Source organism: Leuresthes tenuis, unplaced genomic scaffold (genome assembly GCF_036924035.1).
Source record: "Leuresthes tenuis unplaced genomic scaffold, fLeuTen1.0.hap1 SCAF_5, whole genome shotgun sequence".
Taxonomy (NCBI): Eukaryota; Metazoa; Chordata; class Actinopteri; order Atheriniformes; family Atherinopsidae; genus Leuresthes; species Leuresthes tenuis.
In genome coordinates, this window is record NW_027325359.1 from 7282473 (window position 1) to 7308992 (window position 26520).

Genomic DNA, 26520 nt, shown 5'->3' on the forward strand with positions numbered 1-26520 from the left:
AGCGATATATTTTTTCCCTCCTTTTTTGTAATAAACAGGTGGGAAACTGAGATGCAGCCTTCTCTCCTCTCTCGCACTTTGTTCCTACCCTGGGACCCTCCATAGCATCCATGGCTCACAAATCGTTGTTACTGTGAATAGGGTGGTTCTAAATAAAGATCCAATTGACTTGAGTATAATTATGTTATTATTATACAAACATCAAAACTTTATCCTTTATCATTATCATACATAATTTCAATTGATCAGGAAAGAGGCTGTTGACTTAGAAGCCAAATAAGAAAAAGTTGAGATGGTAAGAAAAATGCAACTTAGAAAAAAATTAACAATAAAACTCAATTACACTTACATTTGCTTTGACTTTTATTTCAATGCAGGCAGTATGAACACAAGATATTCTAATGTTTCATTTCATTTGTTAATATGCAACCATTTTTGTATTTCAGACCAGTAAATGATATCATCAAACCATACAAGCAATCTGAAGACATTTCAGTGTGTAAAGGGCAAGAGTGCAAGCAAGAAGCTGTGTCCTCTGGACCAAAGACAAAAAGGACCATACAAATGTTTATTAGCAACAAATCCAAAAGTCAGGCTGTCTGGAGTTGAATCAGTTATCTTGGCAAAGATAATGTAAACTTCTGTCCCTGGGTGAAAACTGTATCTGAGATTGAAAAATTTGATTGTCGTCACTTTGCTGCTGCAGATAATCCTCTATTGTGAAAGGTCTGCACTTTTAAGATAAGAGCACTGTGACCAGATCTTGCTGATCACATGCCCACCTTCCTCCAGAGCGGTGGTTGCTTCTGATCGTGAACAGTGACCTACCTTCCCAAACAGTGACGCTTAAATTGTCTTGTTTGTGATGGTAGCATTAATGCAAAAAAGGATTTTGAGATTATAGATCAACATACTCTGTCTTCAAGATGACAGTTTTTTAGGGATGTCCTGGCATTTTATAACAATTCAAAACCAAATTCTGCACACCTTACTGGCTGCTGAAAAAGAGAATACAGGCACTGTACTGGCCTGCCTGCAGTCCTGACCTGTCCCCAGTCGAGAATAAGTTGAGAGAATTCAAACAAGAAAACAACAAAGTGAACTCCAAACTGTTTCAGACTTTAAGACATGCTTGCATGTAGAATGTGAGAAAATAACAAATGCATCACTGCTTGGTATCCTCATTGGAATGTCAGCATTACAAAGTAGTAAAAGCTTTACTGTTCTTACTTTTTTTGGAACGTGTTGCAGAACCTTGCTGGAAAAAGAGAAAATAACTGGGACAATATGTAAAATGTAAATAGAAACAGAGTGCAGTTATTTGCAAAGCTCTTAAGTCAATCTTTTAGTGAGTATGCAAGTAAGCAAAATCTATTTAAACATCACTTTTAAAGAACAAATGCCACAAAGTGATAGAGATAAAAGCAAAATGCCTCATAGTCATAATAAGATTAATAAAAACATCAAAAAGACAATTCAAATAAAAGGCAATCAAACGTGAAAATTGTGTCCATGAATTGAGGAACAATTTCAGAATAATGTCACTCAACATGCAATTGTAAATGTTTAGAATATTCTATCATTCATAGAATGTTGTATAATACGAACATAATCTGGAGACTTCAGTGTGTACAAGGGATGAAAGTGGTCTTCTGGGCCTCAGGCAGCTCTGCATAAAACAGGCATAATTCTATCTTGGAAAGAACAGATGAGAAACACTTCCAGAGGTCATTGTCTGTTTACACAATCCACTGTGCCATCAACAAATGCAACTTAAAGTTATATGCAAAGAAAAAGCCACATGACAACATGATCCAGAAATGCTGCCAACTTCTCCAGACCAAAGGTCATTTAAATTGGACTGAGACTATTTGGAAAACTATTCTGTGGTCAAATTTGAACTAAAATTCTTAAAAAGAACAATAAGAATAAGACATCTCTCTTGTCCCAAAGGTCCAGCAACTGCTCCCCTAAGAGTTTTATGGACTGTTGTTGAAACAATAGGAGTTTTAAAGTTTTAAAGATGGCTCTGTTCCAGCTTTCTCGATATGTGTTGCTGCTATCAAAGTCAAGATAAGCTCATATTTTTCATGAAAAAGTTAAATGTCTCACTATGTTTGAAATCCCTACTATGTTTTACTGTGAATATTATATTGATGTATGAGATTTGCAAGCATTGCACTCTGTTGTTACCCAACTTTATTAGATTTGTGGTTGTATATTAACAAATAAAATGCATTTGATGAAGATGAGAGAGAAATATGTATTTCAAATACACATGCATATATTTATATATATATATTTATGTATTATCCATTCATACTGTCTCAAAATAAATCAAAGTCAATGGAAATGTAAGAATTACTGCATCTTGTTTTTATTTCAAATTTGTAAATTCCCTTAAAAGGTTTGGAGAGCTCTAAAATCTACCATAGTAAAATGGGCAGTTGCTGAACTCAAATGCATAGCAAAGGAGGATGGCACAAACTACCAGTCAGCTGCATTTTCAGGCTGTGATTGTTGCCGAAAGTTCTTGAGAAATGAAGAAGGGAGATTTTGGTGGATTTTATTTTTCACTTTTATCCAAGTTTTCCTATATTGTGAAATTGTTTCCTCCAAAATCCTTTGTGAAAATTTTAAGGCCATACTACTTTGAAAATTTAAGAGGTCAGTGTGAGCGTTACCTCATTATAGTTCTTTCAAACTTTTCCTATATTTAAAAAAAAACAGCAGCATAGAAGCACTACAAAAATACATAGATACATATCATATCAGTGCTAAACACTACATTACACACATTTTCTTATTAAAGCTTGATGAGTCAGTTTAAAAAAAAAGTTCTTTCATAAGACAATCTCTTGACAGCAACAGCACTGTTTAGGAATAGAGGGTTAATTCTTGACATTCATGTCATTCAACATCTATCTGAGATAAACATGATTTAAAGTAGGAATACTGGCAGTCAAAAACAGAGAGAAAGACAAAGAGCAAACGAAGAAACAGGCAAAAAAATATTACTACACAGGAAAGGATGGAACAAATTTATGAAAATCCTGCAACAGACTTCGTCTTAAAGGTCCACTCCAAGCTCGTCCTTACCGAGGGCTGACCAGTTGCCTTTTGGAATCATATTTCAAGACACCGGATAACCCTTTGACATACTTTTCAAAAACCGTTACCTATTTTTTAATCTTGCATGGAGATAAAATAAATTTAAGATTACTCCATGTGAAGGTTGGTGGGATCATAGAAGAAAGCATCTAGCAATGGAATTCTACAATTTTGACACTTTCTCTGTACATTTGGTTTTGAACAAGCCCAATCTCATCAGAGAACATGAAATAGCTACGTTTGTCCACACCTCAAAAACAATCCATGTTTATAAACTGAAAGATGACAAAGTGTCCCTTATAGCCTGTTATTTTGTGTAAGGCAGCATCAATGTCATATAAAATAGTAAAAGGATAAATAAATAAGTAATGGCAAAACATATAACTCCAAACCATGCTTATTTGTCTACTCCTTACCATTTACACTGCAACATCTAAATCTAACTATGTATATTATTCTTTTTTTTTTTTTCAATTTCTAAGCCTAGATAATTTGGCAAGGAGCAAAGTCAAAAAGTGTGTAACGGGGAAGTAGAAAAGGAAAAGGATTGTGAAAAACCTTGTGTTGGTCTAGGAGTAAGACTCACGGTCTTTTGTATGGAAGCATGCTATTACCTCCCCATACCCCATCCTTCCCCCTTGGAACTGCGTGAGGCCAAATCAACAATGCCGGACCTGTGCATCATCACAGTCAATTGTCAAGCATTAATGTCATCACATTGTAAGGCACAGCTAGGAGTCAACCGCCTTCGCGTAGCAAGACGTAGTGAAACAGGGAAAGTCAATGTCAAACGTGTTTCTAAACCATTGCATAGTTTTTGAGCCTTTATAGTGAACCTGCAACTTTTTGCGCTGTTGATCAGCAAAAAATGTTGCAAAGTGTGTAGCCATTACATGTTCCGTCGTAAAATTGGTTGCTGATATCTTTTGTTCTCAGAGTCTATTTGGTCAAGTTTAGGCACCAGAGAACTAAGTTTTAGAAGCACATAATTATTTAGAACAAAATATTGCTCTCTTGTGTTTATCACATCCACACTAAACTAAAATTTGAGTCTGGCGTCATAGCATAAATGTTAAGCTCTGAGAGGCATCTTCGAAGGTTATAAAAACTATTCTTAATTCTAAAAATAATGCTGAAGAAATATACTGAAATTAGACCCCTGGGGTCTGAACCAGACATCTTATGAATGGTATGAGATGAAAAAAAGCAGGTTTCAAATTTACACAATATCAACAATATTTACAAAATTTTTTGGGTTTACACTATAAGTCAGTAATCAATTCCCCTTTTAGTTTAGTTCAGTTGTTTATTTGTATTACTTTGATGATGTACAGTTTAATTTCTCCATCTAACCTAATTAGATTAAGCTACAGTATTTCGGTATAATGTAAGCTGCTGTCCAATAATAGCTTGTCTTTTATAGCTTCCTACAATTCGATGGTATCACTACAAATGCTAAGGGCATCAATTTGTCTGCACACATGGACAAACTCTGCTTGAACAGCCAGATCCCATTCCAGCTGTTTGCTTTCACTCAGGTGCTTAGACCCTACCAATCGTCCAGACCCTTGACTGTCCTGGGAGGCTAGGCTCAAGGTTCGGTAACGCCTGTGGTAAGACAGGTGTGGGATTGCTCGTGGGAGGCTGCTTTGAGGGAAGTGTTGCCCTCTGTTGGCCCAGGAATGTGAACGCATCTTCCCTATTTCTTTTGGATAACTGCACAAACCCTGGGTCGAGCCATTATGACTTCCTTTCCAGTCCAACTGCTCTGGTGGTATCGATGGATTGCTGGGAGATGTCAAACTGCCATGCGGTTTGGAAGCTCTGGAACTGGACAGAATGTTATCTTGATCCATGTTTCCACAAGAAGAGGTTCGGTAAAAGGTATCTACCACTGAGCAGGAATCTAGCTTTGTACCTTGGCTAGGGGGGCTCAAGGACACACTTGAAGAAGCAGGATAGAGTCTTGGTAGACCAAAGATACTGTTAGAGAATAGGGATTCACTGAACAGAGCTTGGTCAATACTACGGGACAAGTCAATTGGCGATGGGGGCCGCAAGTCCCCGGTAGAATCAGTTTCTACACCTAAACTTTCCAGTGGAGATCGAAGAGGCTCAACTATTTCTTCAGGTTTGTGTGGTGGACTTGGAGGTGTAGGTAGAGGAAACAAACTCTGGGTCCGGCTATGGTTCTGGACACAATCTACTCCATTTGGAGAAGAATCCACCATTGAGCATAGAGGAAGAGCCTCTAACTGTCTCTTAGTAACAACATCACAGACAACTAGCTTTTCCTGCTTACTCTGGGAAACAGACTCATGAGAGGAGAAAACTGGAGAATTTGCTCCATCCTGAGAGGGCAGAGTGAGCTCACGTAAAGGGGAGCTGCAGGATAGACGAGACCAAGATCCTGGCCGATGATTAGTTAAGGTCTTTATAGACGAGTGTTTGTGACAGAATAGAGGATGTATTCCAATGATGGACAAACCTAGACAGACCCCAATTTCACAAATTCTGCAGCCTACCTGGTAACCCCACCAGGGCCAGGCCAGGAAACCATAACCATCAACCCCACCCAAACCAAGGGCATGCAGAATCCCATATAGCTGAAGACCCCCACATCCTAACAAGCACAATGAAGTTCCTATTCCAGCTCTTGCTGCCCTATCCCAGTCTTCTACTTTTGAAAAGGGGCAGACTGCAGGTCGGATCATTTCAGGGGATCCGCCACTTTCTCCATTGTCATTCAGCCTGTAAATGTGTTTGGTGCTTACTTGTGTTAAGCAGTAGAAGATGAGGTAAGAGCATGAAAGAAAGATGGTAAGGCAGACAAACACTCCCTGAGGAAGCAGCAGGATCACAGTAGGGAGGCTATGGAAGAAGTGGTGGAGGCCAACACACCCTAGTGAGATTATAAAATGCAACAAAGACATGCACAGTAAAAGGCAAGGCTTGGGCAAGGCTGAGAATGAGGTAGAAATAGCAAATGAGAGAGAAAGATGCTTGCGTGAGCGCAAGGAAAGGAGTATAAAAGCCAGAGAAAAGGCTGATATTAAACAGGGCAATGGCAGTTCAGAAAGCAGAAGAGTGATGAGAGGGGGAAGACGATCTTGAGAACTGTAAGCATCATACAGCAAACAGAAAGCTTGGATCCCTGCAAATGCCAGGATGAAGAAGTGCAACATTGTAAAATAGGGGCAACCAGGAGGACACCGCAGGGGCAAGCCTAACAGGCAGACCATGGAGATTATTCCAAATAGAGCGAAGACAGAACCCAGGCCATAGACGTGTGCTTCCCATGCAAATCCCCATGTAGCATGAGCAGAGTTCCAGTCTGAGTAAAGAGGGACCAAGAGGGCAGGGCTGAGAGCCAGAGGGGGGTGCAGGGACTCACTAGGCGTGAATTTGTCTGGGTAGGTAGAAGTCCAGGGCTGATCTGATGTTTTGCAGGGTGTGGTAGGTGTGTCCTCGTTACTGCCAAGCATGACTGTACTGCTGGCCTGTGAGAGTTGCAGGTTATCTTTCTTGGGGTCATCTGTAAAGTGAGCACATTATAACACAGCAAAAAATGTTCTGGTTATTATTGGTTGTTGTAACAAAAAAAAAAGAAAACAAAAAAAAATGAATTCAGTCATATTTTCAAGTATTCAGCAAAAATAATGGTGAGAGCACGATATCGCACTTGTGTAACAGGAACATTACTGGCAGATCATCAGCACCAAGAGCATGTTAGCATACTCCAAGGTTTGCTGTGCACAAAAATAGAACCCAAAACAGACTTTGCAACTTCACTCTGATTTTGTTTGTTTTACTCCTGTTAATAATTATCAATCTGAATAAAGACAAGATAATTTTACTCATTAAATAAACATTACAATCTTTGTAAAATATTCAGACGTGATACAGTCTACAAAGAGAGCAGGATGGAATATGCTGTGTAGGGTGTGTAGAGTTAATCCATAATAAAACAGAGCTGGCTTGTAACTGGGAAGCCCAAAGTGGGTCACAGAGAGAGTGGGAGCAAGAACAAGTTGTGTGTTCATGAGAACGTGAGCAAGAGAGAGATGTGTGTTGATTAGCCAGCACTGACCTCATTGCCGTTCTCATTTTACGAGGCAATTGATAAGCATGATCGAGAGTTGTTTTGCTGTCCATAAGAATCTGCAAAGGAGCTGAACTGTCTGTAGCTGACCATTGTTGCGTCAACAGAGAAAAGTGTACCCACCTTATGAACTCATTCTCAGAGTAAGGTGTATGGACCTGAGAATCAGGCAACCTACTGGTTATAAATGGAATGTGTCCTACTTCTGGACCTCAGTTAGCAGTGCAGCTACTGTGTCCTTATGGAGTCAGAAAACAAACTGGGACAAACACAGGATTTTCATCTTGTCAAAAACTAATGTTGCATTTTTCCTCTTGTTACACAAGGAGCCACAGATTCTAACCATGTTTGGTGTTGTTACTCAGCTAACTGGCTGATCTGTGCAGTATGACATGTATAAGGGGGAAGAAGGGTAATTATCAATCCAATTCTTTCAAAGTACACCTCTCCTATGCTTGTGGACACAACATTACTTTGACAAGTGAGTGCCACCGTGAGTGTGTTCAGTAAATACTATGCATGTGTGCACCACATTATCCAGTAACCTCTGAAGGTGGGTGATGGACAAAGACAACAGTGTAAATAAGGGGGGTGGAAGATTGGTTAGGCAATCTTAGATAAAATAATTGAGAGGAAGAGAGGAAAAGAGGCATTTAGAGAAATTATTTTAAGGAGGGTAAAAGATATGGGAAGTGAGACAGTGCTAATGGTTGGGTGAATATAAACAATTATGTCTGCCAGTAGAATATATGTCACACACATTGCAGTGACTCTTTTTTCAAAGGCAGTAAAGGGTCAATTTTATAAAGTCTACAATTTATTTTAAAAAATGCCACAAATGTCAAGTGTTAACTCTAACTTATTCCAATTTTTGTCAAATGACACATGCTCTAAATGCATTGAAATTCACTCAAAAGAGGACTCTTACCACTGGTTGCCCCTGTGCTGACCGTTTCTGTGTGTAAATTATGACCTGCAATATCAATCAATCCAACTCGATTTTCCTGTGTGGACACAACAATGCCTATCGTCCTGTCCCAGTTGCCATGGCCTGCTGTTGGAGTAGGGTGCTCTGGATTAGCTCCATGTCCAGTAGACAACATTGAAGTCCAGTTCTTCTCTGGTTTGTGTGATGCGGGTGAGTCAGACAGAAAAAAAGGTAAATGGCTGTCAGTTATCTCATTTTGCAATGTTGGCTCTCTCTCTCTGGTCTGTGTAGGATGCAATATAGATACAGTGTTCTTCTCAGTTGACTGATAATTAAATGTTTGCTCCTGGGTAGGTTGTTGGGTTTTTTTTCCAAATGAAGGCCAAATTGTTTGCATACTCTCCTTGGAGGTAGTATCCTCTGTCACATTCTCTTGGGGTCTGGATATAGGTCCCTTCTCATTAAGATATAAAAGAGATGTCTCAGTGCTCTCCTGCCAATAACTGTATTCACCAATCACACCTTGCCTGTCGTTATCCTCAGATGATGATGAGGGCCATCCCAAAGCTTGACTCGGGAAGTCAACATTCTCAGGTCCAAACATGGGATTAGCTGGTCCTACACCAGATCCTTGAGGTTTATGTAAAGGCTGTGTGAGAAACTGCAGTGCTCTGTCGGTGTCTGTCTGCTGTGCTTCTTTTGCATTTCCTCCAGTTAAAGCTACGACATGAAGTGAGAGGGGCAAAGAGAGGGGGAGGAGAAGATAAATATTCCACAGCAAGACCATGGTGAGGGTCTGAAAACCTGACTGCCACTTGAGATTGTAGTCCGGTCACATGTTTGATAGGTCACAAATATCCGGTCTCCTAAGATCTCATTCGTGACATACCTGGAGAAAATGAAGGGATAAATCATGAATGAAAAAGAATGAGTGCAAACACTCTTCAAATACTGCATATCATGAAGGCATCTACAGCAAAGAGGTTAAACTCCAGCATATGGGGCAAATATTAAAATGCAATTACAGTAAGAATTCCAAAGAGAAAAAAATTGTGCATACAGCATTTACCCCCAGAAAGTCTTTCCATTCTCATGTTAAGATTCAAATATAGAATTCCAAAAATATAACAGTACATGGAAAAACATAACTGCTCTGTTTGTTGCATCATTTCAAATTTTTTTCCTTTCTTACCTCGTCAACAGCCCGTTCTGCTGCAGCCTCTTTAAACATATATGCAGCTCTGTGTTGCTGCATGTCTGCAGTCGCGGTCTGCACAGCACTCTGTGTCCTTTCATACTCACTGCGCTGTGCCCCTCTTCTCTACATCAGACAGTCAACACATGGGACAGACCCCACCTCCTCTGGACAACCCCCGCCATCCCACATGCTGTCGGTACACCAATATCTAACAGTGATACTGTGTGAGGCAGCATCATCATGATTATAAAGAGAAGAAAAGAGAATAGAAGATGAGAAAAGAGAAGAGAGAGAAGAGAAGAGAAGAGAAGAGTAGAAAAGAAGAGAAGAGAAGGGGGGAAATGCACAATTCCATAATGAGGAGCTGAACATGCTTTTCAGCCAACCAACAGACATAACTAACCTGTGTCATAGATCAATACATTCTATTGAGTGTAATTTACAGCTTTTGGTTAAAACAACCATCAAACTAACAGCTAATTTTGTAAAAGCAGAACATACAGAATTATTTGTTTGGACAGCACAAATCCATTATGCTTGAATGTGCATACAATATCTTTAAGTGCCTGTATGTTTTCACAACAAAGAGTTTATTGTTCACAACTGAAAGTTTCTCATCTATTCAAGCTAATTCGAGGTGCTTTGGTGCAAGCATGCAGAAAAGTGAGTACAGTTGAGCGATTTGAACAATAGCCACTTGCACTTGAATTGATTTTCAGTCAAACTGTTAACTCTACACAACAAACCCGTCTTTTTTTTTATTCTGGGCTATCACATGCAAGTAGAAATTATTAAAATATATTTGGCATAGATGTGTATTCCATAAATATTAAAAGCATGGAATGTTTGTGATGTCCGCTAAGTTTGTAATGACTGTACCATTACCAGTTAACATTATTGAATCGATTAAGAAAAAAAGCAGGGGATGTGTCTGCAATATCACTGGACACCAAACCACAACAGTGTGACCATACATGTTCCACTCATTAGAGTCTACCATTTTTTCTTAACCTTCCTAAATACACTTTATAGCACTGGTAGAGAAAAACAATTGTTGAACACGAAAGAATAAGCATACAGTGATGTTTTTTGACATTTTCTTTTCTTTTTTTTTAACATTTACTGATGGAGGACTTCTTTTTAGCATGGAGGTAGAAAGTATTTGACCATGAGACACAAGATGAGTTTCAGTCCTTAAAGGCAACAAATGCTGCCTTTAAGGACATCACATATGTCTGTTTTCTTTGAAATATGGGAACTTAAAGGGGATCTGGAATTTTCTTTTCCAAAAAAAGAGAACCACAACAACAGTCTAACGTCGACTGCCGGAAAAGAAAGGAAAAACAAAAGAAAACAAAACCTTTAGACAATTAAAGGTTAGATGACGACAAAAGAACTATCAGTCTTGACCAATTTACAAGACCAACAAATAAGTTTTGAAGCCACATGAAATATGTCGGTGATTCCCCATTAAATGCTTGTGAGGATCACACTTCTAGTTTAAATAACATTAAGCCTGTTCTAATAAAATGAGCCAGCACAAATGAGAAAAAGTTCATTGTGGTAAAAGACTTTGAAGGCCTCATCGTATTATATGTAATGTTATCAGAGTTGCTCACGTGAGCTGTTTTTACCCAATGGGGGAAATCCAGTAACCTCGAGACCTAATTAAATTCCATGGATACTTCAAAAATAGACTCTGATCCACATACCTTTGGAAGCATCTGGAAACAGTGACCGAAGCACAGTCAGCCATTGTATACTTTTCTGTCAGGCTGATGAAAAGAGTCTCAAAGGTTATTTTTTTATGAACTCTGTACCAACCATGATTGTTGTTTGGAGATTCTGCCAAGTGTACATTGATTCTTCTTTTATTTAAAAAATTATTTATAATGAAGATCAAACTGCATCCCAAAACATATCTGCCAAACATATATGTGACACAACGGATAAGATCATTTTAAAAGAAAACAGGTTTTGCTTCTGCATCCCAAGACCAAGACCAACGCCAGCTGTGAGAGCACACACAATTAAAGATAAATTAGAATACCAACTGAATCCCTAATTTCACCTTGCCTTTGCACAAAAAAATATAACAGGACAAAACATATATGATTTACATTCACATAGGTGCAGCCTGTGAGACAGTAAAGGCAATTTCAGATCATTGAACCATTCAGTTAGTGGAGATAGGGACTTCCACCCCAGGGGTGTGATTAACCCAGTGTCTGAAAGCATCAGGAAAGCATCAACCCAGCCGGAACTAAAGGGACTGGAGAGGAACAATGACAGGCCAAACATATGAGCTCAGTGAGGGACATGGCCAATATCTGAATACATTGAGCAACTGGTCTCTGTTTAGACAAATCATCCTCCAACAAGTCAAAGTCAGCAGGGTCTGGGTTCCAGCTGGGAATGAGAGCCGTCAGGAGAAGACACAGAAACAAAACTGCACCAGCAAGGAGAAGGACAAATGCATGTGATGTCTCTTGGAAGAGGTTGAAGGTTTTTTGTGTAATAAAAAAGTTTTACATTTTCAGTTACTAAACATGTCCATCCAAATGGACACGTTCAGTTATTTGTCACTGTGTAATATCGTAATTTGTGCAATATAGAGTGAAACGGAACCAAATAAACCAAAGTAAATTAAACGGTTGTTTGTAATTAATGAATATGAATGAATGAATGAATGAATGAATGAATGAATGAATGAATGAATGAATGAATGAATGAATGAATGAATGAATGAAACCCCATCATTTTAGATGTGGACACAACTTAAAACTTGGTTTGCAGAGCAAAACGTTGCAGTGTAACATTAAAAGCTTAAACATTGTATGATCACAATGTTGTCCTCACAGAGATGCAGAATACTTCTTGATATGTGATCTCGTCATTGTGAAACATCTCCATAAGCCCTGCTAAGTGCTGTTGTTCCCTCTCAACCTCTGACTATGTATGTCATCTAGTCTCGCTCCAAGACAACATAACGTTCGACACTGTTGATTTTGACTGTTCAATTTTTAGACCCGTCCTGCACAATGTTTAACACAATCCTTTCACTTATCTATCTTTCTCTCACCTGCCAATAGTTGGGATTAGAAGTTAGAAATAGACAAATATATAAAGTTGAGGTTTACGCATTTTACTATTCATGGAGTGCAGTTCCTGTCATGTAACATGGATGCTACTCTACTGATAAAAAAGACAAGAAAGAAAAATCAGGATTTCTTACCATCTCTGTTTGGGTATGTGTGTTTTGGAGATTTTATTTATGGGTGGGTTGGGTTTCGTATTCAATTTCATTCTTAGCCCTTTCCCCCTTGGTTTCTCATGCTGACTTTATTATCAGCGCCCTGGTTTAGTTTTTCTAAGTGCCATGGTTTAGTCTCTGTTCTATGTTTTGGTTCAGTTCCTGTTTAAGTTTGCGCTTTATTCTTGATGTATTCTGCTGTAGTTTTTGGTCCTTTTTCTTTGATTCTGTTGTTAGAGTTTACATTCTCTTTGTGTCCTGTTTAGCTCCTGGTTGTTTTCAGTCTTTGGTTTAGTTGATTCTTGCTCTATTCTTGCCATTACCCCTAGATGTCCTGAGTTGTCTTGGTCTTGTCCCGAGGTCTCAATTCCCACCTGTTTATGTTAATCACTCACCTGTCGTCACTTTACACATCCACCTTCCCAGTATTTGTAGCGCTTCTGAAAAAAACATCATGTTACTAATGCTGCATAAAAACCTACTGCAGGTTCTGCATCCAGCTATCTAAACTCAGGAAATTTGAGGGGACGGGAATAGCTGAGTGAAAGCATAGTCACGTGTGGAGCTTTTTTTAACCTCTGAAAATAAAAACAACGTTACATGCAACATAGGGTTAAGGTACATCTTGACTTGTTCGTTCTAAAGGTCATTTGCCATATTTTAAAACTAATATGCAGATTCTCAGCAGATCATTTCTCCTATCATCATTTCTCATGTTTATTACAAGTGAAAATGCTCTATAGATAAAGAATAAGAAAGATAATCTGAGTTGTGGTGTCATTGGGTGGCTAGAGTTTGAAACATTCAATTTCTGAAATGTCCTTTTTCGAACACCTTAAGCTTTTGTAAAAAGTATTGGTATCAGTATCCACAAACTCACATTTGGCTTTTCTTGGTTTTGGATTGTAATGAAAATTTGTGGTATTGCACATCACTAGTTTGGTTAAAAGTATCAGCTAAGTGACTAAATGTTGAACAAAATTATGGGATAGTTTGGAGACAAACGTCCACCGAGTAGCAACAGTAGTGGAATATCATTTTCTCGGTTATGTACTGTCCTAAACCATGCTCCAAACCAGATGGCGGCGGTAATGAGCCAGTTTGTTGTTGCAATAAAAGGTCAAGAAGAAGCAGGACGAGCGACCAACACGAATAGCGGAGTGAGGGGAAGTAAACAAGGCAAAAGTTTGATTCAGCGTAAGTACGTCGACAGGCGTTAAATGTAGCTGTGCCTTGGACTGTTGGTAATTATGTGATTTGAAAGAGCCCTTGTTTCTAGGATCACTTGGACGACAAGCTGAAAAACAGGTCAGTTACTTAACCTGTCCTTAATAAAGTTACGACCTCGTCGTTTCATTTGAAGTAACGCGTCTTTCACATGAGAACAGTTTGCCTAACTTTAAAGTAACGCGTCTTTCACATGAGAACAGTTTGCCTAACCTTAAAGTAACGCGTCTTTCACGTGAGAACAGTTTGCCTAACTTTAAAAAAATAAACACGTCCGTGTCAAAAGTACGACACAATTTTTCACTATAACGTTCGCGCTAAATGTAGTTGGTGAATACCGTAAATAAGTTGCATTTTCTCGTCTTAAACATTATAATACCGACGCTAAATGACATCGAGCTAAATATCAGCTTTAGCTTTTAGCGGTGAATCGTCGAGCAGTGCCAGTTTTTCTACTGTTCTGTTCACTTGTTGATTTGTCATTCTTGTCTCGTCGTTTTCTCTTTTCTGCAGATAGCCTTGTCATAATTCATTCCCAAGCCTTCTTCATAACGAGGCCTGACAGCAGCTACTGTGCTATGTTAGCCAGGGCCACCCTGAGCAGAGGCATCACTGCCCATCGCCTCTGTAAGAATGTCACCTTGTACATGAATGAACCAGCATCTCCAGTCGCAGGGGTTCAGATCCAGACCTCTGAGGATCATAAACCCCTTTTGCTGATGTTGCCGTGGTTGGGTTCGCGTCCCCAAGCTGTGGCTAAGTACTGTGAAATCTACTTTCGCACTGGCTTTGACGTGCTTGTAGTGGAGAGTGAGGTAAGGATATGATAGATCTACTAAATAAGCCAACCATGAAAGATGATCTTGACAATCAAACTTATGGAATTGTCACTGAGTCTCTAATTGAGTATTAACGGTGCAACTGCTCTTTTTCTGGTTGAGTTATAGCCTAGTTTTACACGATGGTGATTATTTGTTTTTAAAAGTCATCTGATGTTCATATTAATTAGGGTATATTATATTAGAATATAGTCGAAGAGACGTGCGGTGTGTATGTGTGTAAAGAGTTGCATCTTGCTTGCCAAATGACTCAGCAAAGAATACTGGGCATAAAGCTATTCCAGGCGTCTAAATTCACATAAGCCCATTCATGTGTATACAAGATAAGGAGCTGGTTGTTGACCTGTGCGAGTTGAGCAAGAGCACAGTGTTTGGAGCTCCTTCATAGCCTACATTCTACATTACCTGACCTTACCAGACCTGCAGCACCCCTTGTACTCACAACAACAAATACTATATATGCCAAAGGTTGCTTTAGTTGTAGATGTTCTTTTGGAGTGAAAACAGCAGTAGTGGCAGCTCTCTGCATGAGCACCGAAGGAGCCAGTGCAGTGTATTTTAATGCATCTTGGACTGCTTACATGTATTTTACTGGTGTAACTGAAATGTTCAATATGCATAAAAAAAAGGAAGGAAAAAAGAGGGATGCATGCAGTGCGTATGTCAAACTATGAAGAAATAAAGAGGACGGACATGCTGTCAAGTCTGGTGACCCCTCCAGATTTGGGCTTTGAGGCAACAAATAACTGTGGGTTACTCTTGCAGAAGCTTTGAATCTAAATTGTCTCCATGACAGTTTTTCTATAACAGAACTGGAGTTTTTCATTGTCCCTTCCCAAGTGCCTAACTTGAATGGGTTGTGTTACACAGAGTCTAATATCCTCACCCGCACAATCAAGATGAAAGCTCATGTTACATTGGAGGGGCTTCAACTGAAAGAAAAACTTAACAGTCCTGGATTATTTGTGACCCAGATTTACTATGACATAATCTCAGACTTTGCAGTAAATCTGGGCTGTTGTGGTTAATTTGCTAACTTGATTGCCAGTTTGACGGCGAGTTCAACTTCTCTTTAGTCACACGTGTATAGTATTCATGTCATCATACATAAAGTCGCAGGTGCAACTGTAATCCGACAACTAGTTTAATCCACAGTGTAAACCAGTATATCCATGCAGAGCTGGTTCACTTGCAGCCGGTGCTGTTAGAGCTCAGCTTTTTCAGGAGCTCAGAACATGTTTAGCTGATTTTAAACATTTTTTGATGAGAGAATTATTGGGCTTTGCTGTACGCAAACTTGAAACCCGACGTTAAGATAAGCAGCGCAACAATTTTCAGAGTTTGTTTTTTTTTTCAAACCAGGTTAAAGACTTCCTGTGGCCTCGCTGGGGTCTGGACCGTGGAAAGAGGTTGCTGGAGTTGCTGCAGAGTGACCGTTTCGTGTCCCGTCCTCTGCTTGTTCACGCCTTCTCTATCGGCGGCTACACATTTGCTCAGCTGCTGATACATATGTCCCAGGACCAACAGAAATACCAGGCGGTGACAAATCGGATCAGAGGCCAAGTGTATGATAGCTTGGTGGTGGGCTCATTAGAGCAGATGTCCAGAGGTAAGTATTGACCTACTTTTAAGGCATTCTTTTGTTTAATTTCATTAGTATCCATAATGTGAAATGACATATTTGTGCATTTATACATTGAGTTATGTGTGAAGAAATGCATCTTCCACCACAGATGGATAAAGTGGAACGTTCTCTCTGTTTAGGTCTGGGTAAAACTGTATTTCCTCGGTGGGAGATACTGGTGAAACAAGCAAGCCTCCTATACTTCAGCATATTTAAACGCCAAACAGTGGACTACTTTAACACGGGCATCGACGTGTTTTGGAACACTCCAGTCACTGCCCCCGTGCTGCTCTTCTTATGCGAGAACGATGTGATGAGCGACCCACAAGCTGTGGAGGAATTGACCACTTACTGGCAGAAGCGCGGGATGAGCATCACCACAAAGAAGTGGGAGGATTCAACACATGCGTGTCATTTAAGGAGGTACCCACAGGAATACGTGACCACCCTCGACGCATTCCTCCACTCACTCCACATCACCTCACTGAAGGCCAAAATGTGAGATGGTTTCAGCCTAATTCCTAACTGGCTCCACATCATTTTCTGGGTTTTAACTCTTCAATTTTTGTTATCCCTTGTTATGTTAACGTAGCAGTTTAATCATTTTGAGAAATTGCATTTGTTCCACACTAATAAGAGTATGTGATATCAGTACCAATGCAGTTGGCTCACAGCTGTGCAAACGGCCGCGTCGGGCAAGCTCGGCTGTACGTGGGTTCATTCATCATTTGCACCAGGCTTATTTGCTTATGAACCTCGCCCCCACCCACTATGTTCGTAAACTACGATTTGCAGAAAGATGCATCCATCCTAACACTATGAAGTGGAAATGGGGGGGGGGAACGAGATTTTCACAGAATTTGACATAACACAGTTCCAGTCTGCAGTTGCTTTTTTTCACCTGATTGTTGGTCCTAACAGCATTGTAGTGTCAGAAGTTCGCATTTGATGCTCGTTTTAGCTGAAAGCATCAAGTGTAACACACTTTTCTTCTCCAGTATGAAGACGGGAGTTTTTTCTTTTGTGCTCCCACACAGTTTTAGCGGTGAATCTGCAGTTTTATGCATTTGTTCCTTGGTCTGATGTGTTATCGTTCAGTTTCAGTCCCGTGTTCGTGGCATGCATTTCCAAAAGATCAAGTTATTTCATCACATCATATAAGTCTTCACGTGTACTGCAGTGAAGATGGTAAAGTATTGCTGAAATGCACGAGGATTATATTCTAGTTCCATCGATTAATATCTGCTTCTTACCATCTTGATAACTGATTGTTTTTTTTGTTTTTTTTTTCCTTTTTGCTTGCTTTGACTAATTGTTCGTCCGTGCCTTATATATAAACGTAAAACTTCCTTAATTTGAAATGTCTGCATAAGCACAGCTGTTTCAGACTGAATAAGGCTTTTGTTATACGAAATGAAATAAACAGGATTTTTTTTCTATCCTTCTGACTGTGAAGAGTAAGAAGTGTTTACATGGGAGAGTGTAAACTACAGTTTGCAGAGGGCTTGTGTTGAATGATGTTCGTTAACATTTTCCTGAGTGCAAACGAAGACGGAAGATGTGGACGGCGCTGCAAACACACATGGCACAAACGATCGTACTGACGTTTCCTTACATGACTGCACAATCAGTTCCTTACTGCAGCACTATCGGTTTGGAAAACACACAAACTGCTGCTGTTATTTCTTTGGTTTGGTATTATTAGCCGAAGGAACTTGGGTATTTGAGCAAAGTTTTCAACAATTTATTGTACAACTTTAGCTGTGTTTCCCTCTCAGGAAGTAAACAGAATTTCTACCTTAAGCTCATTCCGTATTAGAGTTGCATGTTTTCCATTCCTGTTACAACTGCTCGTGTGATGCTGAAGATGACCGGGCTTGTTTCGCATCGAACGGGACGGCGTTAAGACAACTTCACTTATTTGACAATAAAAACAACATCCTGTTTACAGTCAGAAAAGAGTTGTATAAGCTCATCAGTGATGGTCTACCTGTGTCCAGAGGGTTATGTCGTCATTACAGCCTGTGGTGTTTGCTGACACTGCTGAACACGAATAACACGATACATCCCATAATACTCCACAGTAAAGCCACAATGCAATGTTACAGTGCTGTCTGTGTGTGGTGGAAGGGGTTTCTTCTTTTTTTTGAGCTTTTGTTGACAGATAGCATATGACATAAGTCTGTACATGTGAACACTACTGTCACAGGATACCAAAGCTGATAGTAGTCCTGTAGTTCAGCTCAGTAGCTTCCACTGATAAAACCGTTTACAAAGAAATGAAATGTCTGAAGGTGGTGATTCTACATAAGATGGTGCCTCTGATGTTATGTAGTCAGGCTTTATGTTTCATTACTTGAACATTTCTGATATGTGAATTTTTTTTTTTTAGTGTGTTAACCATCAAAATATATATATATATATATACATATATACGTGTGTGTAGTTTGGAAATAAATATGAAGAAATCTTGTTTGGAATTTTTAATGTGTTTTTTTTTATTTTTCCGAAGTCAGGAAATTCAAATTGCAAGTTGAATTGAATGCCATTTGTACTGTGAAACTGTGTTGGTAGCTAAATTATTGTTGTTGTTATTGTGCATTTTTTTCCAAATTCAGTGAACAAGAAACACACGAGGGTCATTTTTTAAAAGCAGAATACATTCTGTAATCATTACAATTAGACACTAAAGGGTAAAAATAATATAATAATCGAAATAATAATCTGACCTGTAAAAGCAACCTGACCCTTTCTGGTCTCACCAACGGCTTCAAATAAGTGACTATTTTGGGAGTTTTTCTCTTTTCAAACGTTTCTTAAGTGTCTTAAGCTGCTGTCCTGGCTTTTCCGGACAAGCTCCCAGGACTTCGTGGTTCACTGCCATCGTCAGTCAGCTGAGTGACGAACCAACAGGAGGACTGACATCATGCGCTCTGAGCTGGTGAACAACACTTTCAATGACCTTTTCAACTTTTTATTTGTTTTTCCAGACAGTCTTAAACATTGATCATCTAAAATGATCTAAAAAAAAAAAAAAGAGAAAATGATATTTGTCATTTTTAACTACAGACTAAATTGTCTTTTCAGTTTCTTGAGAGAGTTTCGACTGCAAAGTTATTTTATGAATGAAACCGTTTTTCAGCTGCTTCCAGGTTTTAAAGTAATTCAAAGTACAGAGAGCACTTTTGTAAAGATTACCAACTGCTCTCAGTTTTAGTTCTTTAAGATTCTTTACTGTTCATCACAATATCCTGCTATGTTGTGGATGTGCATGACACCAGTCCAGTGACTATCTGCTAAGAACTGGAACTACAAATTAATATTGTACTTCCAAGGAACTGAAGGTTCAACTGAAAGGCAAAGTATCAGCGCGTGCCTTTGTTGTCCTTGTATTTAAGCCTCTGTAGCGCCTCCCAGTGGGCAGAAGAGTGAACAAGTTCTAGCGGAGTTTTTTTTTTTTTTGTCTTTTTCAGCGCCACAGTTCTCTTACAAACTCTTTAGGTCCGCACATTAAACCAGTCTGATAATTAAACGGGTATAAACTTAAGTCGATGGTCTCATTCAGTGAGGTTTTCGCTCTAACCTCTTTCGTCATTTTAACAGACAAGGCTGACATTCGATCAAATCGATTAGCCTCAAGTATGAATGAAACGGAAATGGTATATAAAAAATGTAATTACTTCCGCCCATACATCTTTACTCTTCTTTAAAGTCCTGAAGTACATTGAAACACCCTTTTAGTATTCTCTTGATAACATGAAAAATGTGCTGGAATTGAATAGGAGGGATCTTCCTATGCTACTGAAACATGTATTGATTTTCATCATTCTTCGTGAGGTATTTAGCCTTTGCAACCGGTTATTGCAACAAGACCTTCAGGCCGATAGGTGGCGGCACAGCCCAGCCTCGTGTATGCAAGCGCAGAAGAGAATATCAACTTCCGCTCACTTTTTAAGATGGCTGCTCTCACATGTAAACATGCGACTTAGTCTGGTGGTTCAGCGTGCTCAAGTGAAGAATATCCATGGCGTTTAATTTCGTTTTGGGATCATAAGCTGTTGAGTAGTTTGACAGAACCTTGCAGTGCTGAGTTGATAAACAAAGTACACTTAAAAGTGAGAGTTTTTACCGTGCTAGAAGTTAACAGTCAGCTGTTAGCCATGCCAGCGCAGACCATATTCGTTGGTTCTTTACCAGATTCAGCGACAAATGAGCGACTTGAGGAAATCTTCTCAGAAATAGGTCCTGTAAAACAATGCTTCGTGGTCAGAGACAAAGGTGCTGTTCTCACTCACTTTTATAATTTGTATTGTTACTAAAATTAATGAAATTGAGCCACTTAAGTTAGGAGATATTTCATACAAAAGAACCTGATAACACAAAGCACGTCCAAATAAATAGTCAGTAGATTTTTTTGTGTGAACTATTTTAACTCTGCAAACAGGCACAGAAAAATGTCGTGGGTTCGGATTTGTCACATATTCCATGGAAGAAGATGCACAACGAGCCTTAAAGGAAATAAAAGAATACGACGGAAAGAAGCTGTCAGTGACAGTGGCGAAGAAGAAACTTAGAGACAAACAAAAAGCAGGTTTGTATAAAGACGCTTATCCAAAGCTAGCTATTAAGATACTGCTCGTCCTCTATCCTTGGAACAATGCTGCATCTTTCTTTTCACAGTTAAAGAGACTGCTCCAGCAGCAGAGAAAAATGAGGAGAGAGTTAGCGGCATGAGGAAACAACTGCTGAAATCAAGACTTATCATAAGGAATCTCAGTTTTAAGGTACGGTGTGGGTTGCATAGTGGTGAACAGCACACTTGGACGTTAACCTTTGCTGATACATGTCCTATTTTACAGTGCACAGAGGACGATCTAAAAGAAACATTTGAAAAGTTTGGAACCGTTCTTGAGGCTAAAATTCCCCTCAAACCTGGTAAGAATAGTTTTATCTATTACAAAATATTTAGATAATTCAGGAATTCTAGTGGTTTCATGGTATTTGATCTTTTGACCCTTTCATAGATGGAAAGATGCGGGGTTTTGCATTTGTCCTGCTTAAAACTGTGTCTGGGGCTGCAAAGGCGCTTAAAGCTATGAACCTGAAGGAGATAAAAGGTCGGTCAGCGGAGCAGATGTGTGTAAAAACACCACAAGGTTGAATTTTACAGTCCGTACTATATTATTATCTTTTTAATGCTTCATTTACAGGTCGACAGGTAGCAGTTGACTGGGCCGTGCCAAAAGACAAGTATATGGCCTCACAGCAGTCCTCAAGTTCAGGTATTTTTTCACTTCCTGTGCTTCACTTATCTGTTGCATTTGCTCAACAAAAAATGGGCAAAGTGGCACAAAATGGCAATGACAAAGGGCAGATCCATGGTTTCTTCATCGATGTATGTAGACAAACGCAGACTCTGAACACAGACAGCAGGCTGCACGTGTGTGGGGTTCCACTCACATTATAAAGGGTGCCGTGCACTGAGAAGGAAAATGGTTACTTGATGGCATCAAGAAAATTGGGCACCCGTGGTATTTTACGCAGATACATCAGTATTGATAAAGATACTATGGATAACCACAGATCCTCCTCAGACAACCTTTCCTCAAATTAGAGAATATACATTTTAAAGTATCTAACAGTCTTGTTTCCTTGCCTCATGCCCTGTTGCCTTTTTTGGTGGTGTGAGTGTTCTGCGTGGACACAAATTCTGATTCACCTGCAGATGTATGCAGATGGGTTTGAATGGATCCCGGCACACTTGGAAAGAGGATGAAATTGACATCCGTGTGTCTGCGTAGCCTCGTGCATCGTTAGATGCTGAAAGCATGACTTGGTCTTAAAACAATTTTTTTCCCCTCCTAGGCAACAAGAATATAGAGGAGGCAAGTGCAAACACAGAAAGTGACACTGAAGATGAGGATGAAGAAAAGAAACAAGCTGCGCCTGAGAAGAAAAAGTGTGAACCTTTGATAAGTGTACCTCTTTTGATATGTCACCTGGTGTTAAAATGTTTGTAACATCTCTGGTTATTTTCGTGTTGCGTCAACAGATTTGCTTCAAAAGCCCCTGTGCAGCAGGTGGAGGAGCCTCAGTCGAGTGACGAAGATGATAGCGAGGAACAAGCCAGTGAGGAGGATGAGGTAGAGGATGATGATGAAGATGAGGATGATGGGAATAGCGTTGAATCAAATTTTGATGAAGATGAGAGTCAGGATGAACTGGATGATGAGGAAGATGAAGAAGATGAATTGGGTATCAATTGTTATGTTTTCCATATTTTTCTGCCGTTATGTTTTGTTTTTCATACAAAGGTAGTTTTGACATATTTTGTCATCCGTTTTTATCTCTAGCTCAAAAGAAAGCCTCAAAGAAATGTCTGCCTTCAGATGTGAAGGAGGGCCGAACAGTTTTCATCAGGTCTGTCACTTTTCTTCCTGCTCAGTCCTGAACCTTATTTTTTCTACCTCCCTTTTTGTCCTCTCCAAGCAGTTGCACTCATATAGTTTGTTGTCATTTGTTTTTCTTTGAATTAGGAACTTATCGTTTGACACGGACGAGGAAGGTCTCGAGGAAGTTCTCCTGCAGTACGGAGAGCTTAATTATGTAAAGGTTGTTCTCCATCCGGACACAGAACATTCAAAAGGTTAGTCTGCAGCACTTGGGTTAATGTTCCCCTTTGTTTTAAAACACTGCTTGACGAAGCTTTTTTTTCCAGGTTGTGCATTTGCTCAGTTTAAGACAAAAGAGGCTGCAGACAAATGTATGACTGCTGCCCAAGATGAGACTGAGGTAATACACAATCAAATATGCTTGAATTATGAATCGATCTCTCTTGTATCTACCACTCTGTTTGTGTCTCTGACCACATTTCTGTCTCACTGTAACACTTGTAGAATGGTGGCATCCGTATGGATGGCAGAAAGCTGTTTATTGTTGCTGCCGTGAGCAGGGAAGATGCTGTGAAGCTGAAGGACAATAAGAAGAAAGTTGAGACAGGCAGCAGGAACTTGTACTTGGCCAGAGAGGGATGTGAGTTGTTTGTTTCACTTTAAATCATTCTTGCGCTTTAAAATGTATTCATAATAAGGGATTTAACACCTTTAGAAATAAATACTGCTCCCATTACCACTTATTAAATAAAGAAGTATGGCTTTTGAGGTCAATATTCGAAGAGTAGATTTTAGGACTTTCTGGCTGAAATGCTCTTAAACCTGTTATTAGTTTTCAGTTTTTCTCTTCTGAACACTCAGTTATCCGCCCTGGAACCAAGCCTGCAGAGGGAGTGCCTGAGGCAGACATGGCCAAAAGAACCCGGGTGAGTACAGTTACTTTTGGAGAATGACATTTCAGCGCACGATACTGCTCTTTCAACTTCTACTTTGACTGATAAATGGCGTTGCCTTATTTCTCCCAGTTTGAGGAAATTAAGCGGGCCAAGCTTCGCGACATTAACGTGTTTGTGTCAAAGACTCGCCTGTGCATCCATAATCTGCCAAAGTCTGTGGACAATAAAAGACTCAAAGCACTCTGCCTTCAACATGTGAAAGGAGTCAAAGGAGTCCGCATAACAGAGGTGAGAGTCAACCTTAGTGGTGAAGGTAATGTCGAATAGATGATTTGTTTGTTTCAGTGTTGTATCGGTACATTTCTGTGAGTAATGTATACTGGCTACAGGCAGCTATGGAATTAGATATACTGTGTGTATGTGCCCAGTTGGGGATGTCGACTTCATTTGTTTCAGCTGTTTGTGTCCTGCTTCTCCCTTAAGTGCCGGATCATGTATGACAAGAAGCCAGAGAAGGGTCAGGTAATGGGACAGTCGCTGGGTTACGGCTTTGTTCAGTTCCAGGAGCACGAGCATGCTCTTAGCACACTTCGCTTCCTAAACAACAACCCTGACATCTTCGGCTCACACAAGGTACATTTTTACAATGAAGTACATTAAAGCTGAAATCAGTATCTGTGTGTTTAAAGTAAACTTTATTCTGACTTTGCTGCCACTGGTTTGGCATATCACATTATGTAACAGACATTTTCACATTTCTTGTCCCTTGTTTTACTGTAACTTTTATGCTTTGTGTCATTCTTCAGAGACCAATTGTTGAGTTCTCCCTGGAGGATACAAGAAAGCTCAAATTAAAAGAAATGCGACAGCAAAAAAGCAAGGTATTTTGTCATGATTTGTTTTGTAGTTGCTGCCCAGAACAGCTGCTCATTTTTGTCTTTCTAGGAATAAGTGACTATGTGTTCATGTTGGCAGGATTGCTTTAGAAATCGACCCTTTAAGGGAGGAGTGAAACCTCAGCCCCAAACATCTGCAGATGGTAAACTACAAAGGTCGAGTGGAAACAAAGCAGAGCAAGGTAGAACATATTTGAAATTTTGTGAATGTATGTTTTTTTTTTGTTGTTTTTTTTTTTTTTGGAGCAATTTCACCCTCAATACACGGAATAATTTTTTAGCTCAACTGAAATTCAGTAGTCATAGAAGTTGGTCACATATTTCAGCAATGAGGCTTGAAGATCCGTAAAGCAGGGACAACAAACGGAGGTGCACGGCGTTGATATTGGTTATGTCTTTTTAATAGAAATCAGATGAATTGATTAGAAAAAAACTGGTATTGGATAGAATGGATTTCTAAAATGTTTTCTCTGCTCACTTCTCTGTCTATCAGGCATTCCTGACAAGAACAGAAAAGAGCAACGCTTTTCCGGTTTCCACACCACTCCTGAGGTTGAGCATGTAGATTTGCAGAATGGGAAAAAGAGAAGGAAGGTTCTGCCTCTGCCTTCCCATCGGGGGCCAAAGATCAGGTACCGTTTTTCTCACTGTTACTAATTACCTGTCCACTTTTCACTCTTCACTACTTTGCATTTATTCAGATAAAAGTAAACAAATGAGCTCTTCATGTATTCTTTGGACATATATGCGTACATTTGTATACAACACAACAGTCTTACTAATATTAGACTAGTTTTTGGATGTAGTAATGATGGTATTTGATATAAAGAGGTCTATCCCAACTTGGGTTACCAATGCAACCTGTTTTAAGCTGTTAGAAACAGACTTACCCAAACATCAGGATTTAGCTACATTTAGGAATTCTTGTCCGTTGCAGAATGCGCGATAAAGGAAAGCAACAGGCCCCGCCTCCCAAGAAACCTGGAAGGCCTGGATCCAAAAGGAACGAGCGTCAAAGACGACAGATCGAAAAGCCTATGCAGCCCAGAAACCAGGTTTTTAAAAGAATCTTTTTTACATGCTGTGTTGCAGATACTTATTTGTAATTTTGAATGTAAAGAAGACTGACCATTGCAATTGAAACCAGGAGTTTTAGTAGTCTCAATTTTACAATACCAGGCTGTTGAATTTTCCTTACAACCCATATTGGCACGCATGTAGTCATTGTGGTCACAGTCTGAGCCCCCTACCCCCCACCACCCCCACCCCCTCCCCCTCCACACACACACACTCATACACTCATTTATTTCCCCGAAATGATCCATTACACATTTTTGCTGTTGCTTCTTTTTCTTTTCTCTAGAAAAACTTCAAAACTGCCAAGAAGCCGTTCAAGAGCAGGGATGGGGATCGTTTTGAAAGTCTGGTCGAGCAGTACAAGAAGAAACTGATGGGGAGCAGCAGCAAGAATGCAACAGTCAAAACAAGCAAGTGGTTTGATAGTTAAATTAGTGTGTGTGCGAGTGAGTGAGTGAGTGAGTGAGTGAGAGAGAGAAAGATGTGCTGAGGGAAAAGACATCCTCTATATTTGACATCCTAAAGTTACAGAATAAATATAATTGTTCTTATTAAACTGAGTTTCAACATGTTTTTAATGATTTAGGTGCAGTTTATCTTTGTTTTCCTAAACCATGTTCATGTTTTTTTTTTTTTTAAACAACTGTAACCAGTAGGATTTGTACAAAAGGGGTTTTTGAGTGCTTTGCTTTTTTTTTTTTTAAATGATTGTTGATCTATGCATGGTTCAATTAAAACCATACTCGTCTCAATTGCCAGGTTGATTAATTCATAATGACATTTTCGTGGCATTCACTTTTCTCATGCTATGTGTAGCTTGGGTGGGAGGAGGAGCGACTGTTTGCCTGTTTGGAGAGTCAGTGGTTTGATCGCTGGCTTTGAGTTCACTTCAGCATGTTGGCTGAACCTCATTTTGCCTCCAGTGTTTTTGAGTGGGGGTTTAATTGAGGAAAAAGCACTGTTGAGTCTGTAAGACT

At 39.6% G+C, this 26520-nt stretch overlaps 3 protein-coding genes across 5 annotated transcripts in view; 2 read left to right on the forward strand and 1 right to left on the reverse strand.

Annotated features, from left to right (window-relative positions):
* Window positions 1–261: 261 nt before the first annotated feature.
* On the reverse strand, window positions 262–9020 carry prrt4a (proline rich transmembrane protein 4a). The gene is made up of 2 exons (XM_072385694.1): window positions 8142–9020; window positions 262–6646 (listed from the first exon to the last, which is right to left on the reverse strand). Exons 1-2 carry the CDS (start codon window positions 8926–8928, stop codon window positions 4539–4541), a joined length of 2895 nt encoding a protein of 964 aa, XP_072241795.1. The 5' UTR covers window positions 8929–9020; the 3' UTR covers window positions 262–4538.
* Window positions 9021–13742: 4722 nt separating this feature from the next.
* LOC140307011 (transmembrane protein 53) lies at window positions 13743–17117 on the forward strand. 2 transcript variants are annotated; one of them, XM_072385695.1, is made up of 4 exons: window positions 13743–13900; window positions 14333–14634; window positions 16021–16267; window positions 16423–17117. In XM_072385695.1, the coding sequence occupies exons 2-4, from the start codon at window positions 14398–14400 to the stop codon at window positions 16782–16784; spliced, it is 846 nt and encodes a 281-aa protein (XP_072241796.1). In that variant the 5' UTR covers window positions 13743–13900; window positions 14333–14397; the 3' UTR covers window positions 16785–17117. The 2 variants fall into 2 exon arrangements, with proteins under 2 accessions (XP_072241796.1, XP_072241797.1); XM_072385696.1 differs by having other exon boundaries at window positions 14337–14634.
* A 3105-nt stretch (window positions 17118–20222) lies between these two features.
* Window positions 20223–26520, forward strand: part of rbm28 (RNA binding motif protein 28) — a 74879-nt gene continuing 68581 nt past the window's right edge. Inside the window, exons 1-20 of one of the 2 annotated variants that reach the window (XM_072385698.1) lie at window positions 20223–20560; window positions 20727–20873; window positions 20963–21066; window positions 21142–21217; window positions 21307–21399; window positions 21493–21564; window positions 22148–22241; window positions 22335–22537; window positions 22636–22702; window positions 22819–22928; window positions 23001–23074; window positions 23179–23314; window positions 23536–23600; window positions 23700–23858; window positions 24054–24203; window positions 24377–24451; window positions 24546–24648; window positions 24960–25098; window positions 25404–25521; window positions 25830–25997. In XM_072385698.1, coding sequence (XP_072241799.1) covers window positions 20443–20560; window positions 20727–20873; window positions 20963–21066; window positions 21142–21217; window positions 21307–21399; window positions 21493–21564; window positions 22148–22241; window positions 22335–22537; window positions 22636–22702; window positions 22819–22928; window positions 23001–23074; window positions 23179–23314; window positions 23536–23600; window positions 23700–23858; window positions 24054–24203; window positions 24377–24451; window positions 24546–24648; window positions 24960–25098; window positions 25404–25521; window positions 25830–25973 — 2247 coding nt within the window. In that variant the 5' untranslated portion in view covers window positions 20223–20442 and the 3' untranslated portion in view covers window positions 25974–25997. Of the gene's footprint in view, window positions 20561–20726; window positions 20874–20962; window positions 21067–21141; window positions 21218–21306; window positions 21400–21492; window positions 21565–22147; window positions 22242–22334; window positions 22538–22635; window positions 22703–22818; window positions 22929–23000; window positions 23075–23178; window positions 23315–23535; window positions 23601–23699; window positions 23859–24053; window positions 24204–24376; window positions 24452–24545; window positions 24649–24959; window positions 25099–25403; window positions 25522–25829; window positions 26164–26520 lie in introns of those variants that run through there. The other variant, XM_072385697.1, reaches the window with a different exon arrangement.